This window comes from Clarias gariepinus, chromosome 3, assembly GCF_024256425.1.
Source record: "Clarias gariepinus isolate MV-2021 ecotype Netherlands chromosome 3, CGAR_prim_01v2, whole genome shotgun sequence".
In the NCBI taxonomy this organism is placed as follows: Eukaryota; Metazoa; Chordata; class Actinopteri; order Siluriformes; family Clariidae; genus Clarias; species Clarias gariepinus.
The window spans coordinates 36,557,293-36,574,822 of record NC_071102.1 but is presented as its reverse complement, the minus strand read 5'-3'; the positions used below and the strand labels follow the sequence as shown (position 1 = coordinate 36,574,822).

The following is a 17,530-nucleotide window of genomic DNA, read 5'->3' as shown; positions in this document are numbered from 1 at the left end:
TCATCTAAAATACTAACTTATCTTCTATAAATCCACTAATTTGCATTTTTCAACCCTACACATGAACACACACACAGCTTTACTTTCTGTATAAAATGTTTATTTGTGTTTAAACCTATTAAAGAACAGTGAGACTAAATGAGAGAACAAAACACCTTCAGTAAATCACTGGAATGACAAATTAAAAATACAAGCTGTGGCACTAATAAAGCTACGGATTAGGGGGGCAGGGGTGCCCTTAAAGGGGCCTGGGGTGGCGCAGGGGGACGAGGGGGCATTGGCGGTCTCTGAAAACCAAACGGAGGAGGGCGAGGGGGGCCTGCGGCGTAACCTGGGGGTGGCATCGGGGGAGGCGGGCCTCTCATTCCAGGGGGCATCGGAGGACCTGAGAAAGGAACAGTTACAGTGAGAACCTAAACTGAGCTGTATAACTGTGCTATAAAACACAAGTCTAAAATCTTTATCAATCTAAACATTTGTAATTCTGTAATCTTTAATTCTCACACGAGAAATCCCTCTGCCTTAAACAAAAATAAATAATATTTAAACTTACCCATATGAGGGCCAAACGGTCCCCGGGGGGGCATGCCCATCTGTGGGGGTGGGGGCATGCTAGGGGGAGGTGGGGCTCTGTGCTGGGAGGATCCTGGAGGAGGAGGCACCATTCCAGGAGGTCCAGATGGAGGCATTGGCATCGGTGGCATTCCTGAGGAACAGACAGACAAGAACAGGTGTGCTGAAGGAACCATGATGCCCACTGGAGAACATTTAACTACCATGGTACTGCAGCTCCAAGACTGAGAGAACCTGCAGTTCTTTAAAAGCATAAAAGCACCACCTAAACTGACACTCAGAGTGGCTGCAAGAACCTCAGAGTGTGGAACCATGGACTGCCTGGTAACTTCAGGCCTTTGGATCATTAGTCAAAGCGTTCTGGAGGTCTAAACGTCCGCGCATCTAAAGTCTAAAGCTTATGAGGGTCCTAGAGGACCAGACAGCTGCATTTTATATTTACCCCTCTGATGGGATTCTAGAACTAGAAACGCTGAAAAACTGAATGTCAAGAATGGAGACACATTTGTGTCAGAGATCCTAGCATTAGAACCCAGCGAGACTGTAGGACACACAAGAGACTGGAATTGTGTACATCACGATGATGAAGTTCTCACCTGGTGGGTGCATGCCTGCTGGAGGGAACGGTGGAGGTCCAGGAGGAGGCACTCCAGAGGCACCCTGAGGGGCAGGAGTGCCTGGCGCGGGGGGCATGGGCATCCCGGGGGGCATTCCAGGTGGCAGAGCGCCAGGTGGAGGTACAGGGGGGAAGGCACCAGGAGGAGGCAAGCCTGTAAGAAAGACAGCAGAATGTTAGCGTTGTTTCTGCATCGGTTCTTTATCCACCATTCACACACAAAGATACAACAGAACCGAACATGCTCACGGACCGGGTATGGACATGGCCGCTCCCAGCGCGGTCATGACTGGCGTGGGGGCTGTGGGAGGCGGTGGAGCGTCGGCGAACAACTGATGTGGCCGGTCGGCCTGTGAAAGCGGGTTCTGCGCGGCCAGGAGCCTCTCAGCGGCTGAGCCGTGCCTCTCACCCTTGGAGTCCTTCTTGAAGGCATAGGACACGGTGATGGGGCGGTTACACAGGTACTGCCCGTTCATCGCCTCGATGGCCGCGTCAGACGCGTCGAAGCTGGCGAAGTTGATGAAAGCGTAGCCCTTGGAGTTGCCTGTGTCGGGGTCCCTCATGATCTTGGGGGTCTGCAGGATGACTCCGAAGGCGCTGAAGGTGTCGTACAGGAGCTTCTCGTCGATCTCCGGATCCAGGTTACCGATGAAGATGTTCGCGCCCACGTCCAGGTTCTTGTTGTGAGCCGAGGCTTTGTTCACGCGGATGGGTTTACCGTACAACTTTATCATGTTCATGATTTTTATAGCGTAATCAGCATCCTCTTCACTGAGGAACTCTACAAAACCGTAACCTACACACACAGTGAAATAAATGTTACTACATACAAGTTACTTCATAGCAGTGATACACATGATCACATCTGAAACAATCTCAATTATTCAAAGTGAGCGAGAGGTACAGAGAGAAAAAAGAAAGGGGGAAGTATAAGAGACACAGAGAGAATGGGAGAGAAAAGGTGACAAAGAAGAAGACAAATCGAGAGGAAGACATACAGACAGGGAGACACAGAAAGACAAAGTAAGAAAGCAAGACAAGGAGAAAGAAAGAGAGAGAGGGAGCAATAGAAAGAAAGAAAGACAAAAAGAGAGTGGAAAAGAAAGATTGAGAGAGAGTGAGACACAAATGACATGACAGTAAAAGACACTCAAAGATAGACTGGAGTTTCATTTTACCAATGACATCCAGCACAAACTGTGTGTGGTAAACTCACCCTGATGTTGTCCCGTCACTCTGTCTTTGGGCATGTGTGTGTTCACTACCGGTCCAGCCTGAAGGAAGAGTTCCCATAGCAACGGTTCGGACACTTTCTCATCCAAACCACCAACATACACCGTCGCATCTGAACAGAAAACACACACACGTCTCAGTATTTGTGAATAACACACGCGGTGATGGAGTTACACCTCGGGTCTCACACAGCTCCCTGCTCCACACCTGGCTGGAGACCCTGGAGCTGTTTAACCCACAGTTGACCACAGGGGGGCGACACTGACAGGACAGATCTGTGTTACACAGCCTCTTAAACAGCACTGATGAAGATCTGAGCTCCTGATGTGTTTGTTAAACTATACAACACGTTAAAGGAGGGAAGATGACACAGCAGACACTTGTGTTGTTTAGACACACATGGTCTGAAGCTGTAAACTCCCAGGAAGATAAAGAAAAGTAGAATTAAAGAAACAGCTCCAACATAACGGGTTGAACAAAAGACAAGTGTGGTGAAGACATTTCCAATATTATTAAATACAATTACATCTGCGTATTAAAGCGTACACATTAAGAATATAGCCATGTCTTTACTAGAGGCGAATAGGACAAACTAAAGAAGAGAATTTAATAATTATTAATCTGAATGAGAGCTAACTCAGCTAGCTAGCTAATGTTTGCTAACGATATTTAGTACAATATCGCTCAATGTCAATAAATCTATAAGTTGAATAAATTGCTTTTAATAACAGGTGCGAGTTCTCACTTTATAAATCAGCACCCGTGCCATATAAGCATAGATTTTATATAAAACTTTACCTTGATTTCTTTCTGATATCGGTCCCGCCGCCATGACGAAACCACTGCGTGCGCGACCGGAAACGTCGTCGTCTTCTTCTTCGGGAGCGGTGTGAGGCGCGTCGTCACAGCTTCAGCCCAGTGCTGCCACCTGGTGTCACGACTGCATAATCACACTCACCCTATTCAGTCACTGCTGCTAATCTACTGTACGGTAATTTGTTTTAGGTAACGAGCCATTTTACTGCAAACTGAACAGGAAACAAAAACAAGACATCAGTTCAGTGACCAATAACTCAACAACCTCAACACTTGCCACATACGTTCATTTATGTCACACACTCACTCATCGTATATACGGTGCTGCCTTATGCTGTATACAGAATCGCGGGGGGCCTGGAGCCTATCCCAGGAGACTTAGGGCACAAGGCAGGGTACACCCTGAACAGGGTGCCAATCTGTCACAGTGCACACACACTCACACTCTCATTTACAATTTAGGAACACAAATTAGACCTGTGTGTCTTTGGGCTGTGGGAGGAAATCTGAGTATCCAGAGGAAACACAGGAAGAACATGCAGACTCCATGCACATAGACCCCGCAGTGGAAATCTAACCCACACCCTGGAGGTGCAAGGTGACTGTGCTAACTACTAAGCCACAGTGCTGCCTGTTCATTTATCTGTGTTTATTTAAAAACAGTCTGGACACAGCCACATGAAGCGTTCAGAATAGGGTTTACCATACAGTTATATATTACCCCATAACCATTCCATATGTTCTAGTTGTACACCCTAGCATATAAGTGGGTCAGGGGTAGCTCAGTGGTCCCTGTTTAAACCCCACGACCACCAAGTTGCTCCTGTGGGGTCCTTGAGCAAGGCCCTTAACCCTCAACTGTTCAGATGTATAATGAGTAAAAAAGGTAAGACACCCTGGATAAGGTGCCAAATGCTGTAAACACTGAGTATGCGAGTAAAAAATAAAGGCAAAGATTCAGAATGATAATAACATTTAAGGAATATTTTTATCGCTCATTTGCACATCACATTTTTTCATGTGACCGTCTGGGTCTGGGTTAGTGGATATATATAAGGTTGATTTTCTCAGGGGTAAAATCACTCATACTATGTAATGTGACTAAATAAACCACAGATCATTTATAATACTGTGAATATATCCTGTACTGTACCGTGTCACCGGCATACTGTATTTCATTCTTCGGTTGTAATGCACATTTGTGATGTCCTAATGCTCGTCAAATTTACGTAATAAATAAGAAAATGTCAAAGCCATTAGGTGCCCATTTTGGAAAAAAAGAACGAAAAAGAAATGGAGAAACAGGCAGAAGCAAAGCAAAAATTACAGCAAAACTTAAAACACAGAGCAGAACTTCGCAGATCAGTCTGTAATAATTTATACACAGATACACTGTGATTATTTTTGCTATAAAACATAATGTAAACCGAATAATATGAAGTGCTTTATTTATAATAGTACATACATACTACAGGGAACTTTAACAAATATATTACAAACCCAAACAGTTTATATACACATACTATAAAAAGAGAAAATAATATTTGAGGTGTGTTCAAGTCAAACCGGGACTTGTAGCAAAATTTCTCGTGTATTAAAGTAAAACCTACTATGGCTGCTCAAAAACTCTCACACACTGGTCAGTGGTGTAAATCTGCTGTCCAGATTTAACAAAAACAAATTTAACCAAATTGGAGTTCAGCACTCGCAGCGTGCAGCTGAAAGAAGTGAACATTAAAGCTCAGATTTGGGACACAGCCGGTCTGAAGCTGTTTTTAGTATTTAGCACCATTCTGTGTGAACTCTAAAAGCTGCTGTGTGTGAATTCCTAGCAGGAGATCATAAGCTGTTTCAGAAATTCTCACCGCAGATCATCTGGTAAAGACCAACAGTTAAAGACACAGAGATCAGGATTTCTCCCATTCTGATGTCTGATGTGAAGACTAGCCAAAGCTCCTGACCTGCATTTGCATGATTCTAAGTGTTGTGTGCTGCTTCCTCCTGATTGGCTGAAAAGACACCTGCACCTAATAAACTGGACGATGAATGTAGTAATAGGTGTGCCTTTAAGTAAAAATAAAAGATGGGAATGTGGGTGTGTCTTTGAGTCCATACATGGAAGTCATTATTAATGGTATGTGTTTATCTTCACTAACAAAACCTCTTTGAATGAAATCATTAGAATACTGTAGAAGGCGGGGTCTCGTGTACTATCTTAAAGACACGCCCATCAACCACCTACTCAAAACCCCACCTTTTGGGTTTTTTAAATGTCACACAGCTGAGAGTGAGAACGGATTTGACCACACCTGTTATTGTGTGTGTGTGTCTGTGTGTGTCTGTGTATGATTCGGTGGTTAGACCTGTTCCTCCTGACACACAGCTCCGCTGAGCTCCACCAGGACAGGAAGTAAAGCACAAACCCAGCAGCATGGGGCCATAACTCATCCTCATCGCGGCCAGATGATCTGATCAGTGTGGAGTTTCCTTGTTCCCTCCATCCTGAGCTGCACTTCGGACCCTGAGGACGACATGGCCACCGATCTGGGATACAACTTTGTTTTTAAAGGTGAGACTTCTGAGTGCTGTGACTAAATACACTCCTCCTGTGTGAAGGCTTCTGATGTACGTTATGCAAATTTTGGTAAGAAGTGCATACAAGCTCATGTCTTCCTCTTTCCCTCCCTCTCTATGTCTCTCTCTCTCTTTCTCTCTCTCTCTCTCTCTCTCTCACAAACGATTTATTCAGTGGTGTTAATCGGGGAATCTGGTGTTGGGAAAAGCAATCTGCTGTCCCGATTCACCAAGAATGAATTTAACCACGACAGTCGCACCACCATCGGGGTGGAGTTCAGCACTCGCAGCGTGCAGCTGGACGAGGTGACCATTAAAGCACAGATTTGGGACACGGCCGGTCTGGAGCGCTACAGAGCCATCACCTCAGCGTGAGTGTCTAACTACAGACAGAAACATGTCCTCTCAAACTGTTTACATTCACTTTAAATGTCATTCTCATCTAAATAATTATAATAATATTCACTTGAATACTTGCAAACTGTATCAGACAAGAGCAGTAGTGAAAGTCTAAAAAAAAACTAGACCATGACCAGGAAGTGAACTTATGATCAGGAATGTAGTGATAATCAGGAGATAAAGACCCTGGAGATAGTAAAGATCACAGAGTCTCACACACACACACACACACACACACACACACACACGACAGGATCACGTTTCTTCACGCCGCAGTACATTCTGACATCCACTATCTGTGTAATCTGCTTTTTTGCTTTTTTTGGGGGGTGATGTTTAGAAAATCCTCAGTGAATGCTAAGATCTAAGCAAATTGAATCAAATCGGGGTGCACGAGCATAGCCTGTGGCACACAAAGAGGAAGTGTGAGCACAGACAGCGTATCTATATAACCATCTCATGGTGCAGCGCATCACGCTTGGGTTTGGGTTTGCTTGCTGTTCTAAGAACAAACCTTTTTTTGAACCTTAAAGTTATCTTTTAAATGTAATGTTCGTGTGCCGTAAACAGTTTAGGAACCTTAAGCAAACTTCCGCAAAGATTCATTGTAATATAACTGTAAGAAAACCCTCCGTTTCTGGAACAGCTCAGACCAGAAGATCTGATTCGGATACACATTGCCCCCGGCAGATCCGAGTCACATCCTCTGTGCGTCCGGATGAGAGCCTTCTGTTTTGTTTAACAAATTTCTGTGCTAGGGATCGAGCAATGGATAGCGATCTTTCATTCTGTGTGTTTGATCTGATTTACCGTTAGAATGCAAAGTCAATCATCTAAATAATGAAGAAAATGTTGTAGGAGGGAAAAGCGGGCTTGTGGAACGTGAACGTGGCCGTAGTAGGAGAGAATAAAAAGGCATGCTGTATGTAAATGTGTATTAGAGATGTGTACACACCACAGTGATGCAAAGACAGGTTTTCTGATAATATAACTGAGTTGAATTTTGTTTCCCAAGCCAAACAAATAAGGATTTAAATCAGATTTTAGAGGCTGTGAGTGCAACAGAATCACAACAAGCTGCTTGGTGGCGACGCAAAAGACAAACCATATATGAGGAAAAGCACCTGATGCCCAGCTGATTAACGTGGTGTGGTTGGTGCTTATGAAGCATGATGTCATCGGGAATAAGTACCAGGAAATACTATGTAACTCCAAAGTCTGGTTGTCTCTGCCAGGAGGTTAAACCCAGACAGTAGACAGAATACAGATGAAATATGTGTTTTCAAGACATTTTCAGATTTCATTCTCTGAAATCTCTGAATTCTGTATATCGAGCGATCGGGACATCCGCAAGCAAAAATCTAAGGGGAAAAAACACTCCACAGGGACGAGTGGATCGATAAAGTCTCCAACATTGATTACTTTTCAGGAAAGCTCACAACAATCATTAACATTGTTGGGGTGCCAATACTATTTAAATCTACGTTCATAAAATTGCACAATTTAAGAAAATTAAGTTAAAATTGAATTAAATGTAAAAATAATGTGTTTGATCTGCCAAGGTGATATCAAAAACATCATGTACTATTTAATAATTTACATACATTTATCTATTACACAATAATTTGCAAATAATTACAATATTATAACGATTGAATATTTATCCTGTACAGGGATTATACATAGAATGCTGATGGCGAATCTGATTCCGCTCCACAATTCAGACTCACAATCCGTTAAATAAAATATCGAAGCTGATTTGACTGTCGTATAGGGGTTAATAATTCTGAAATTAACTTAAACACCCTGATATTTGTGTCTGGTTTATGAATAATCGAATGTATTTGCTGTAATGAGGTCACACAGAGCTAAGTGTAACAGACAGCTCTACACCCCTGTGCCAGGTGATTAAGATCGTTAGCTGACTCAGATGTGTTTCAAGTTAGAACAAAAGCAGAAGAATGTGGTCTGGTTATCGGTGTGGCCCGACTGTTTTGTTCAGGTATTACAGAGGTGCGGTTGGAGCCCTACTGGTGTATGACATCAGCAAACACCTGACGTACGAGAGCGTGGAGCGTTGGCTGAAGGAGCTGTACGACCACGCCGACCCTCACATCGTCATCATGCTGGTGGGGAATAAGAGTGATCTGACAACCTCGCGCACCGTGCCAACGGATGAGGCCAAAGCTTTTGCAGGTAAAAACATTTTTTTTAAGGAGGATCCTAATCAGCAAAACATGAGGACCCCAGCAGAGACACAAATAAAGATCCATAGCAGAAATTATTACGACATTCATGAAGCATCTACTAGATTAACAAACGTTCCTGTAATGTTTGCTGACACAATTTGATTAAGAGGAATATTCCTGGAATGTTGCAGGAACAGTTACACAAAAATATTGCAGAACTCAATAGATGCTGAAACGTTCCGCTAACAAAAGAAATGGCTACTACTGTACATTAAAACTAAACACTAACGTACGGTAAATGAACAAAAATATGTACACCCCTGACCATCACCCATTTATAGTTCTTCCCCAAACTGTTAGAAGAATGTCTGTGTGTGCTGTAGCATTACAGTTCCCCTACATGGGACTAAGAGGAACTAAGCATACCATTATCCAGCATGATGAGATCCACAAAGCCAACTCCATTAAGGGTTAGGAGCGTGTTGGAGTTGAAGAACTCTAGTGTTCTGCACAGAGCCCTGACTGAACTCAGCCTTAATGAAGCATCAACTTTGGGATGAACTTGAACTGGAGCATCCTTGACATCCCAACATCAGCTCCTGAGACCAATAATGCTCCTGTGAAGTGTGTGAATGGGGCAAGGGGTAGCTCAGTGGTTCGGAAGATCCCAGGTTCAAACCCCACAACCACCAAGTTGCCACTGTTGGGCCCTTGAGCAAGGCCCTTAACCCTTAACTGCTCAGATGTGTAATGAGATAAAAATGTAAGTCGCTCTGGATAAGAGCGTCTGCCAAATGCCTTCACAGAACAGTGAAGTATAATGGGAAAAAGAAGAGTGTTGTAACAGGGGAATAAATCTGGACCAGGAGAGGTTGAACAGGAACATGCAGTATGGCTGTGATGATCAGAGGGCCACATACTTTTGATAATAACTGTGTGTTAGATAGATAGATACTTTAGATACTGTACATAGATACTTTAATGTTTACCATTAACCCTAACTCTCTCCTTCCTGCAGACAGTAAAGGTCTGCTCTTCATCGAAACATCAGCTCTTCAGTCCACCAACGTTGAGATTGCGTTCCTCCAGGTTCTCACAGGTGAGGGCTCTAGAAACTGTGACATTTAGAACTGTGATGAATTAGTGAAAAGAGACACTGACAACAATTACCATCAAAATCACACACACACGCACACACACACACACACAGAGCTTGGCCTACTTAGACAGATGTTTGCTCAGTAGTAGTAAACATTACAGACGCTTGACGTGCACATGTCAAGAGAACATTTTTCTTCTCTCTCTCCTCGTCTCAGAAATCCATAAGAAGGTGGCGAGTAAAAAGGTGACCCGAGGCTCCATCAGCGCTGTGACTCTCGGCAGCACCGGACCCATCATTGAGGCTACGGAAGAGAGCAGGAGCTGCTGTGGGAAACAGTGAAGATAAGAACATCACCCTCTTCACAGAGATGCCTGCAGCGTTGGCTACAAGGAAGCTGGCTCTTTGGCTGTGTTCCAATACCATTCTTCACTGCACACTCGTCCACTTCCTCTAGACACAGTTCTCTTATTCAGCAAAGTTTCTTCTGAAGGTTCCAATGGTTTCATTAGAAGAACTCTGGTAAATCTTACACATGCATGAACCCAACTGAAAACTTTTTTTTTTTTGCATCAGCGAAACCATCAGATAACGTTACACACTGCATGAAACTGGAAAATCTCTAATGGTTTCCATCAGATTTCTGGAGATTTCTTACAGGGATTGGACAATCACCATTAAATTGCCATTGCAGACCATTAGAAACATATTAGCTAGCAGGTGAACTCTCGCATATTATTTTAACTTACTCCTGATTTAACTGGCTAGGTTTAATATTTAAATAAATTTTGTTGTTTGCTAATCTACCAGTGGTGCTGATTAGCTATTGATTAGCATAAATAGCTAAATTGGGCATATTTTTGTACAACGTCAGTAAAAGAAGGTTAAAATAAACAGCAAAATAACCAAAACACATCTATGAGCTTAGCGGTGGATTAGCAAAACACTGAATCCATGGCTAAGTGAGGAAACTTTCTGACTTAGGAGTCAGACTTTGTCTGTCAAATGACTTTAATGTCAAATCAAAATGTTAAAACAACCTGTATATCCTTGGTAAGCGAATTCAAACTCTTTTTAAAAGAGAGAGAACTAGCAAGCAAGCTAGTGTGCGGATCAGATGGTCCGCTGGTAGGACCTGCTAACGGGGGCCAGCTGGAAGACCAAAAACCAAACATTAACCCACTTATACTGCTTAAGACAAATGTGAATAATTTCAAGATAAAATATTTCCTGACTTTTATCCAATTTAGTTTATAGAAAAAAGGCTTCAAAAATCGATGTAAACACAACAAAACTAATGATAATATTATGTGCTTTTTGGGGTCTCTAGAAAGAATTTTATCAAACAAATAGAAAGCTGGGGAAGATCTTTTTCAGAAGCATTACGTACTATATAGACCAGGGGACAATAGGACCTTTTCTCAGGCTTTCATTATGTGCCTGATGTCCACATTTTCCAGGTTACTTGCGATCAAGTGTGCCTCTTAGTCACTACGGGAAGTGGCTAAGTGTGTCATAAACCTGGTATTGGAACACAGGGAGAGTTTGGGTCAGAGGTCATGTGATGGCCTTTAATGTATTTTTTGTGAATTTTTATGTGTTTTATGTTATTTTGTCCTGTTATGACGGTGTAAAGTTTACGTCATGGTTGATGTTTATGCTGTGCAGTGCTGAGTGATTATTTATTTTAGACCAGATGTAAGGGCGAGACAGTGAGGCGCTCTACAGGAAATGTTCATAACCTTGTCTGTAGCTTTAGGGTTTTGTAAAAAGAATAATAAAATGAAATCACACATTAAAAAAAACAAAAAAAACAAGTGCTTATTGTCACAAAAAATGTTTACTAAAAATGTAAAACGATATATTTTATTACGAATTCTGTATTTTTTTTGATGGCAGGTGTAGAACTGTCATCCCTAGTGACATAAAATAATATATAAACTTTTTTTTTTTTTTTTTTTACAATTGGTGTACTTCACTCCAGGTGATGAAGTCTGAATGGCTTGTTCAGGGTGTGTGGGAATGCAGCACAAAGGCTGAGCTTTTTAATGTCAGATTGTTTAATAAAAAAAAACATGTCAAATAAAGGACGAGTTTGAGTGATCTGTACTGCTGAAGTCACCTGAAAAGGTAAGAGATGTGGCATGAGAGCTAATTCAAGCAACATAAATAATGTCATTACTGTCTGTATTGTGCTTAAGCTTTATAACAATTTATAAACACATTCCAGACCAGAGGGAGTGTTTAGGCGTGACCGTTAAGTTTATTGACACTCAAGCATTAGCAAATTTCTATTTTTAATTCTTTAGCACTTTACAGAGTGTTAGTGATGAGGGACCCACAGTGCCTCCCAAAAAGTCTCCACACACACAAACATATATTCCGACATCCTCCTGTGTAGAGGGAATAGGGTGTGTGTGCATGTGTGTGTTATAAAGAACAATGCTATGAGAGCTCAGTGTGTGAGACGTTGCTCAGTTGAGACGGAGCACGCACTCAGTCCCGGGATACTGCGGCAGGTTCAGACCGTACTTCCTGTCCAGAGCTGGAGGAACAAAGCGCCCGCCCAGGTAGTGATACCGGCCCTGAAAGTGGGACGCAGCTTTCTTAGGAGCAGTGAGAGAGACTAGCAGGTCGGGCTGGATCCCGTCTGATGCTCCACTCTCCACGTCCCAACCTAAGACATGAACACATCAGACATCAGGTGGTCAGGTGAAAGGTTTATTTATTAGAATAAAGGCGGTGCTGAGACTCCTGACCTGAGGGGATGTCCACGCTGGCGATCGGAGCGCTGATCTTCTTCAGAGTGGATAAAATGGAGGCGAACGGCTCACGCACCGCTCCTTTAAAACTGAAACCGAAGATGGCATCGATCACCACGTTATACACCTCGTCCACCTCATCGGCCTGGAGGAGCAGCAGGAAAGAGTTACACGTCTCGGTGTGTGTTTGTGTGTGACATATTATACACTCATAAATCTTACAACATAATAAAGAAAGAGGTGTGTGAAAGGAGAGCATGGCCTGTGTGTCAGCTCTGTTTATGTCTATGTGGTCTGTGTGTTAGTACTTGTGCAGTGGGAGTGGTCTCTGCATGTCAGTCCCTGTGAAAGTGGGTGTGGCATGTGTGTGTCAGCCACTGTGAAGTGGGCAAGGCCCGAGCATGTGAAATAAACTGAACCAATCCTTGTTTTGTACCTCTGGCATCTCAGACAAGAAGGTAATCTCCATCTTCTCACATTGTGTGGTTAAATTCTGGAAAAGTTGTTTGCTTGGTCGTTTCGGGTAAAGCACAGCAGGTTCGTATCCCTGTTTAACACACACAGGCACACTTTAAAATTTGTACAGGACTGATTTCCTCTCGTAGACGGCTCGTTGATTTGATGAGTAATAATCAGCTGCAAGAAGAAAAGTGTAAAAGTGTGACTCACAAACAGTTTGAGATGGCGAGCGCAGACTAGACCGTCACCTCCGTTATTCCCCGGACCACAAATTACTAACACCCGGGGAGGGAGCTTCAGCAGAGACTGCACAGGATACGCCTGACACACACACACACAGATAGAACACATGTGTACTTTCATACTGATTGTAATGACAGTTTGTGATTCAGTCATGCCATAACGTTGGTTGTTACCTGTGTAACAGCTGTAGCACAGCTGAGTCCAGCGAGCTCCATCAGCTGATCCACACTAAAGCTGTACTCAGAGAAAAGCTCTTCATCGATCTTCTGAGCTTCCTCCTGACTACACACACACACACACACCTGAGCATCCATCATTTATATCATAGTCATTCAGGTGGGCGTGTCCTACTCACCCTAGGTACCGGAGCGTCTGGGCCATGCTGCAGGCCTGCCTGGTGAACTGTGGTGTGTAGGTGTGTTCACACACATGTGTGTGTGCTGCTCTGCGTGCGAGGACAGCTGCTCCCCTTGAAGTAACAAGGAGACCAATGCCGAACAGAGCACGCAATCCCAGCATGCACCTGGATGGACCTGGAATACGAACAAGAGTTACGGGAATCCTTAACCTAATCCTGCCTCTTTTTGGTCAGTGAGTCTAATTATTTTGACTCACTCAATAAAAATGGTCGAATCTTTTAGCTCCCAAACGACTCACTGCCTTTTTTATACAGTACACAAGAACAATTCTGTGATGTTATGTTCAGTGACTCTTCATTTTTCGCCTTCCTATTGGTGATTTTTGTTTTGTTTATGAATCACAAAGTAACACCAATCTGGACTTTGTTTTATATAATCTACTGCAGAGGTGTCAAGTAACGAAGTACAAATACTTCGTTACCTTACTCAAGTAGAAATTTTGCATTAAATTTTTACATTTTAAAAATAGCCTCGTTACTCCTATTTTATTTCAGCTTGTCATTCAAAAAACAAACAAATAAAAAAAAACATCCGGATGAAGTAAATTTCATTGTGGTTGGATAAGAAGTATAAACATACCATTCCGACACCCTATTGGTTGGTACGCAATCCATCGCATCTGCACATGACGTCACGTCACACACTCCAGCAAGGACGTTTGAATAAAATAGCATTTTCGGTTGATAAGGTTGTGATAAGTAGACGAAGATGTCCGTGATAGAGACTCAAGATTCGAGGGAAATGTCACAACCAAGCACTAGCGAGTAGGGTAACAGCACCAGGAAGGTAACAGGAAATAAATAAATAAATATATCTATTTCTTTTTTGATTGATCACTTGGATTAATCATTCATTCTGACAGCACTGATGTTTATTGTAGACAACCACACAAGGGTAATTGTTACTAAGCCTGCCCTGGATACACTCATTTTCTTGTATGTTGCTCTTACAGATTCCTGCAGCTAAGCTTGGATGTACATTTACATTCCAATAAAGGTTACTGATGACACGCCTCTGAAGTTTGACTTTTTGCATCATTAAAATACTTATAGGCAACTAGTTATCATATCTTATTCTCCATGAAACATGTTAATGCTCAGTAGTACACATATACGGTTCTTTAATTTGTACTAGAATGCATTCTTTTTCAATTGCCATAAAGTATCCCAAATCACTATGGCCATTAAACAAAAAAAACACCACATTTTTCTTTTCTTTTCATGGAGGTGTTAGTGCAGTATATAGGCCCGTGGCACAGCCTAAGCTTTTATCCTTAATGCTCCCCCCACCACCCCTGTTACGTTACTTTTACTTTTATACTTTAAGTAGTTTTGAAACCTTTTACACTTTTACTTGAGTAAAAAGCTTGCGTTGATACTTCAACTTCTAAAGAAGTCTTTTTAAACCCTAGTATCTATACTTCTACTTAAGTAATGAATGTGAATACTTTTGACACCACTAATCTACTGAAGTAACTGGGAATCAGCAAGGAACTAAATAAACAGTAAAGCATCACTGCATTTGTTCTGTGTGCTGATGTCTTCGTGCTTCATTAAGAGTTGGCCTTTTTTCTGATTAAAGGAAACATTTAGGGATTAACTGGAACTAAAACTGCTCCTGATTCGGAGTCGACTCAACGTTCAAATAAACCGAGTCCGAGATCCCACTCTTCACTAACAAGCATAATGTCCGATGAAAGCCTCGATAATATATTTTAATAACAAAGACTGACATAATTAGTGTCACATTTATCTTGAGTGTGGTCGATTTGACGTAATATAATGTCCAGTGACGGTGATTTATAGACATATATGACCACATTACGTCACGAGCGCTATAGTCTCCCTCACTGTGGCCTGGGAGATTTTCCCGCCCTCACTCACCTGTGACAAGCACGCGAGCTACTTAAACACGGGAACTAAAATGCATGTAGCACGTTCCACGGAAAATTATAAACGTCAAAATAATCCAGTAACTTCTTACATCACTTCCGTTTTTTTGCAAAAATGCTGCATCAAAACACTATTATTATTATTATTATATTTTAAAGACACACATACCTGTAACTATGCGTTCGAGAAGCTAAATGCATTCAAAAATATTTTTTTATTTAGTATTATGCCAGAGCTAACTTTAATAATTATCGTCTCAGGTTAATCATGTGGAGATAAATACTCAAGCAGTTTTACATTAAGAATTTGAACCTTATATGGGATAAATATATTCGGTTATACGTGTAAAAAAATACATACATTTGTTAAATTACAATAAATTTGTTTACCTGCGCTAGGAGAGTTACTGGTATTTTAAATTAGGCAGTTACAGTGGAAACCCAAAGGGTCCTCAGGATACCGGAAATTTCAAAATAAAGGCCACATAACGCAAGAGTCTCCGTACAGCAATAAATAAATAATCTTCAGTGCCTAATCACGAGTCCATATTTTTAACAATAGTTTTCTGATTATGTAAACAAATTAATGTTGATTATTAATTAAACCTCATTGTCATCTATACTGCTTTATCTGTACAGGGTCGCGGGGGCCTGGACCCGTATTTACAAAGCTTCTTAAGCCTGAAGGTTGCTCCTAGGGATGAAATTCCAAAAATACTCTTAAAATCATAACATTTTCTTAAAAGTTCCTCTTAAATTGAGTAAATATTAAAATGATTCACAAAACATCTTAGCCCTAAAAACAGCTCCTGAAGTAAAAAAAAAAAAATAAATAAATTAAGCGTAGAGGTGAGGACTTTTAAGAGGCTTAAGCGTTTGTATAACAGAGGACAAAATGGCGGGAAAAAAAGGAACTATTTTCCAAACGCTGAACGTAAAGCTAAAAGTAACAACTCCTTTCCTGTCCAATTTGGGTTTCTTGTTGTTTTACTTTACTTTACCTTCCATCTCTCTTGGATTGTTGGCTGCATACCATCCAAAAATGCAACTTAAATAGACTGTCCTGTAATCATGTAAATTGGTAAATGATGAGCCATTTTGCTCCCATCAATCTAAAATGGATTACAAGTAATAAAAATCAATATGTTAAATAAATGTAATAACTTAAATATAGTAACTACTGTGTGGAAATTGGTTGCTTCAAAATTAGACACATTTTTAACATTTGGCTGTTTAATTATCTTTAAAATATTTAGCCTATAAAAGAAACTTTGCATAAAGTAGCTTGCTTTCAATGATTATACAATTTCCTTATATACAAACATTGTGATTTCACTGTCTGTTCTATTATCATGTATTCTATTTTCACAAAGAGCGCATTTCAAGACCTTTACAGAGGTAATTTGTTTTTAATCAACCAACCACAGTCCTTGAATTACTGCATCATCCCTAGCAACAGGTTTAACCACACCTCCTAACTAAGATAAAGGTTTTTGTACTTTCCTTACTCAGGGTTGCTTTAAAAAGTTTCCTGAATCATTTTCAGTCTAGAACTTCCAGCTAGGACTTTTTAAGCTAAGATATGAGCTCAGTGGTAGGTGTTTTGCCTGCCATGCGGAAGGCCCAGGTTCGATTCCCAGCCAGTGCTCAAACCCCCCAGCCACTGGATGCAGTGCCGGTCCCAAGCCAGGATAAAATGGGAGGGTTGCGACAGGAAAAGCATCGGGCATAAAACCTGTGCCAAGTTGTTGTGTGAACCGGATATTCTGCTGTGGCGACCCCTGGCCAGGAGCAGCCTAAAGACCAACAACAACATGAGCTCTCTGAGAGAATTCTAAGAAGCTTTGTGAATCCCTGGAGCCTATCCCCTGTACAATGTTTCTGGAAAACATTTACTGCACTTTACTTTTTCCATATTTTGTTATGTTACAGCCTCATTCCAAAATGGATTCAAATCATTATTTTTCTCAAAATTCTACAAACAATACCCCATAATGACATCGTAAAAGAAGTTTGTTTAAAATTTTTGCAAACTTATTGAAAATAAATAAATAAATAAATAAATAAAGCACATACTTAAGTATTCACAGTCATTGCTCAATACTTTGTTGAAACACCTTTGGTTCAATTACAGCCTCAAGTATGATGCTACAAGCTTGGCACACCTATTTTGGGCAGTTGCTCCCATTCTTCTTTGCAGGACCTCTCAAGCTACATCAGGTTTGATGGGGAGCGTCAGTGCCTTTTTTAAATCATG

At 41.5% G+C, this 17,530-nt stretch overlaps 3 protein-coding genes across 6 annotated transcripts; 1 reads left to right on the top strand and 2 right to left on the bottom strand.

The window, feature by feature from the left end:
- Positions 1-78: 78 nt before the first annotated feature.
- On the bottom strand, positions 79-3,292 carry sf3b4 (splicing factor 3b, subunit 4). The gene is made up of 6 exons (XM_053493286.1): positions 3,221-3,292; positions 2,406-2,534; positions 1,443-1,985; positions 1,170-1,343; positions 554-706; positions 79-385 (listed from the first exon to the last, which is right to left on the bottom strand). Exons 1-6 carry the CDS (start codon positions 3,252-3,254, stop codon positions 219-221), a joined length of 1,200 nt encoding a protein of 399 aa, XP_053349261.1. The 5' UTR covers positions 3,255-3,292; the 3' UTR covers positions 79-218.
- A 2,258-nt stretch (positions 3,293-5,550) lies between these two features.
- rab25a (RAB25, member RAS oncogene family a) lies at positions 5,551-10,168 on the top strand. Its single transcript, XM_053492672.1, has 5 exons — positions 5,551-5,807; positions 5,988-6,183; positions 8,214-8,407; positions 9,419-9,499; positions 9,717-10,168. Exons 1-5 carry the CDS (start codon positions 5,771-5,773, stop codon positions 9,839-9,841), a joined length of 633 nt encoding a protein of 210 aa, XP_053348647.1. The 5' UTR covers positions 5,551-5,770; the 3' UTR covers positions 9,842-10,168.
- A 1,574-nt stretch (positions 10,169-11,742) lies between these two features.
- naxe (NAD(P)HX epimerase) lies at positions 11,743-17,369 on the bottom strand. 4 transcript variants are annotated; one of them, XM_053492671.1, is made up of 7 exons: positions 17,350-17,369; positions 13,319-13,496; positions 13,137-13,245; positions 12,931-13,041; positions 12,698-12,808; positions 12,259-12,406; positions 11,743-12,176 (listed from the first exon to the last, which is right to left on the bottom strand). In XM_053492671.1, exons 2-7 carry the CDS (start codon positions 13,480-13,482, stop codon positions 11,974-11,976), a joined length of 846 nt encoding a protein of 281 aa, XP_053348646.1. In that variant the 5' UTR covers positions 13,483-13,496; positions 17,350-17,369; the 3' UTR covers positions 11,743-11,973. The 4 variants fall into 4 exon arrangements, with proteins under 4 accessions (XP_053348646.1, XP_053348644.1, XP_053348645.1 ...); XM_053492669.1 differs by lacking the exon at positions 17,350-17,369 and adding an exon at positions 15,664-15,729; XM_053492670.1 differs by lacking the exon at positions 17,350-17,369 and adding an exon at positions 15,266-15,321.
- Positions 17,370-17,530: the final 161 nt, after the last annotated feature.

Bases quoted from the DNA above. Each gene is read 5' to 3' on its own strand.
- sf3b4 (XM_053493286.1), bottom strand. From the start codon at position 3,254: ATGGCGGCGGGACCGATATCAGAAAGAAATCAAG. The intron at 2,535-3,220 runs GTAAAGTTTTAT...TTTTCTGTTCAG, and splicing joins GATATCAGAAAGAAATCAAG to ATGCGACGGTGTATGTTGGT. The intron at 707-1,169 runs GTGAGAACTTCA...TCTGTTCCTCAG, and splicing joins AGCAGGCATGCACCCACCAG to GAATGCCACCGATGCCAATG.
- rab25a (XM_053492672.1), top strand. From the start codon at position 5,771: ATGGCCACCGATCTGGGATACAACTTTGTTTTTAAAG. The intron at 5,808-5,987 runs GTGAGACTTCTG...CGATTTATTCAG, and splicing joins ATACAACTTTGTTTTTAAAG to TGGTGTTAATCGGGGAATCT. The intron at 6,184-8,213 runs GTGAGTGTCTAA...TGTTTTGTTCAG, and splicing joins TACAGAGCCATCACCTCAGC to GTATTACAGAGGTGCGGTTG.
- naxe (XM_053492667.1), bottom strand. From the start codon at position 14,001: ATGCGATGGATTGCGTACCAACCAATAGGGTGTCGGAATG. The intron at 13,246-13,318 runs GTGAGTAGGACA...GTGTGTGTGTAG, and splicing joins CAGACGCTCCGGTACCTAGG to TCAGGAGGAAGCTCAGAAGA. The intron at 13,042-13,136 runs GTAACAACCAAC...TGTGTGTGTCAG, and splicing joins GTGCTACAGCTGTTACACAG to GCGTATCCTGTGCAGTCTCT.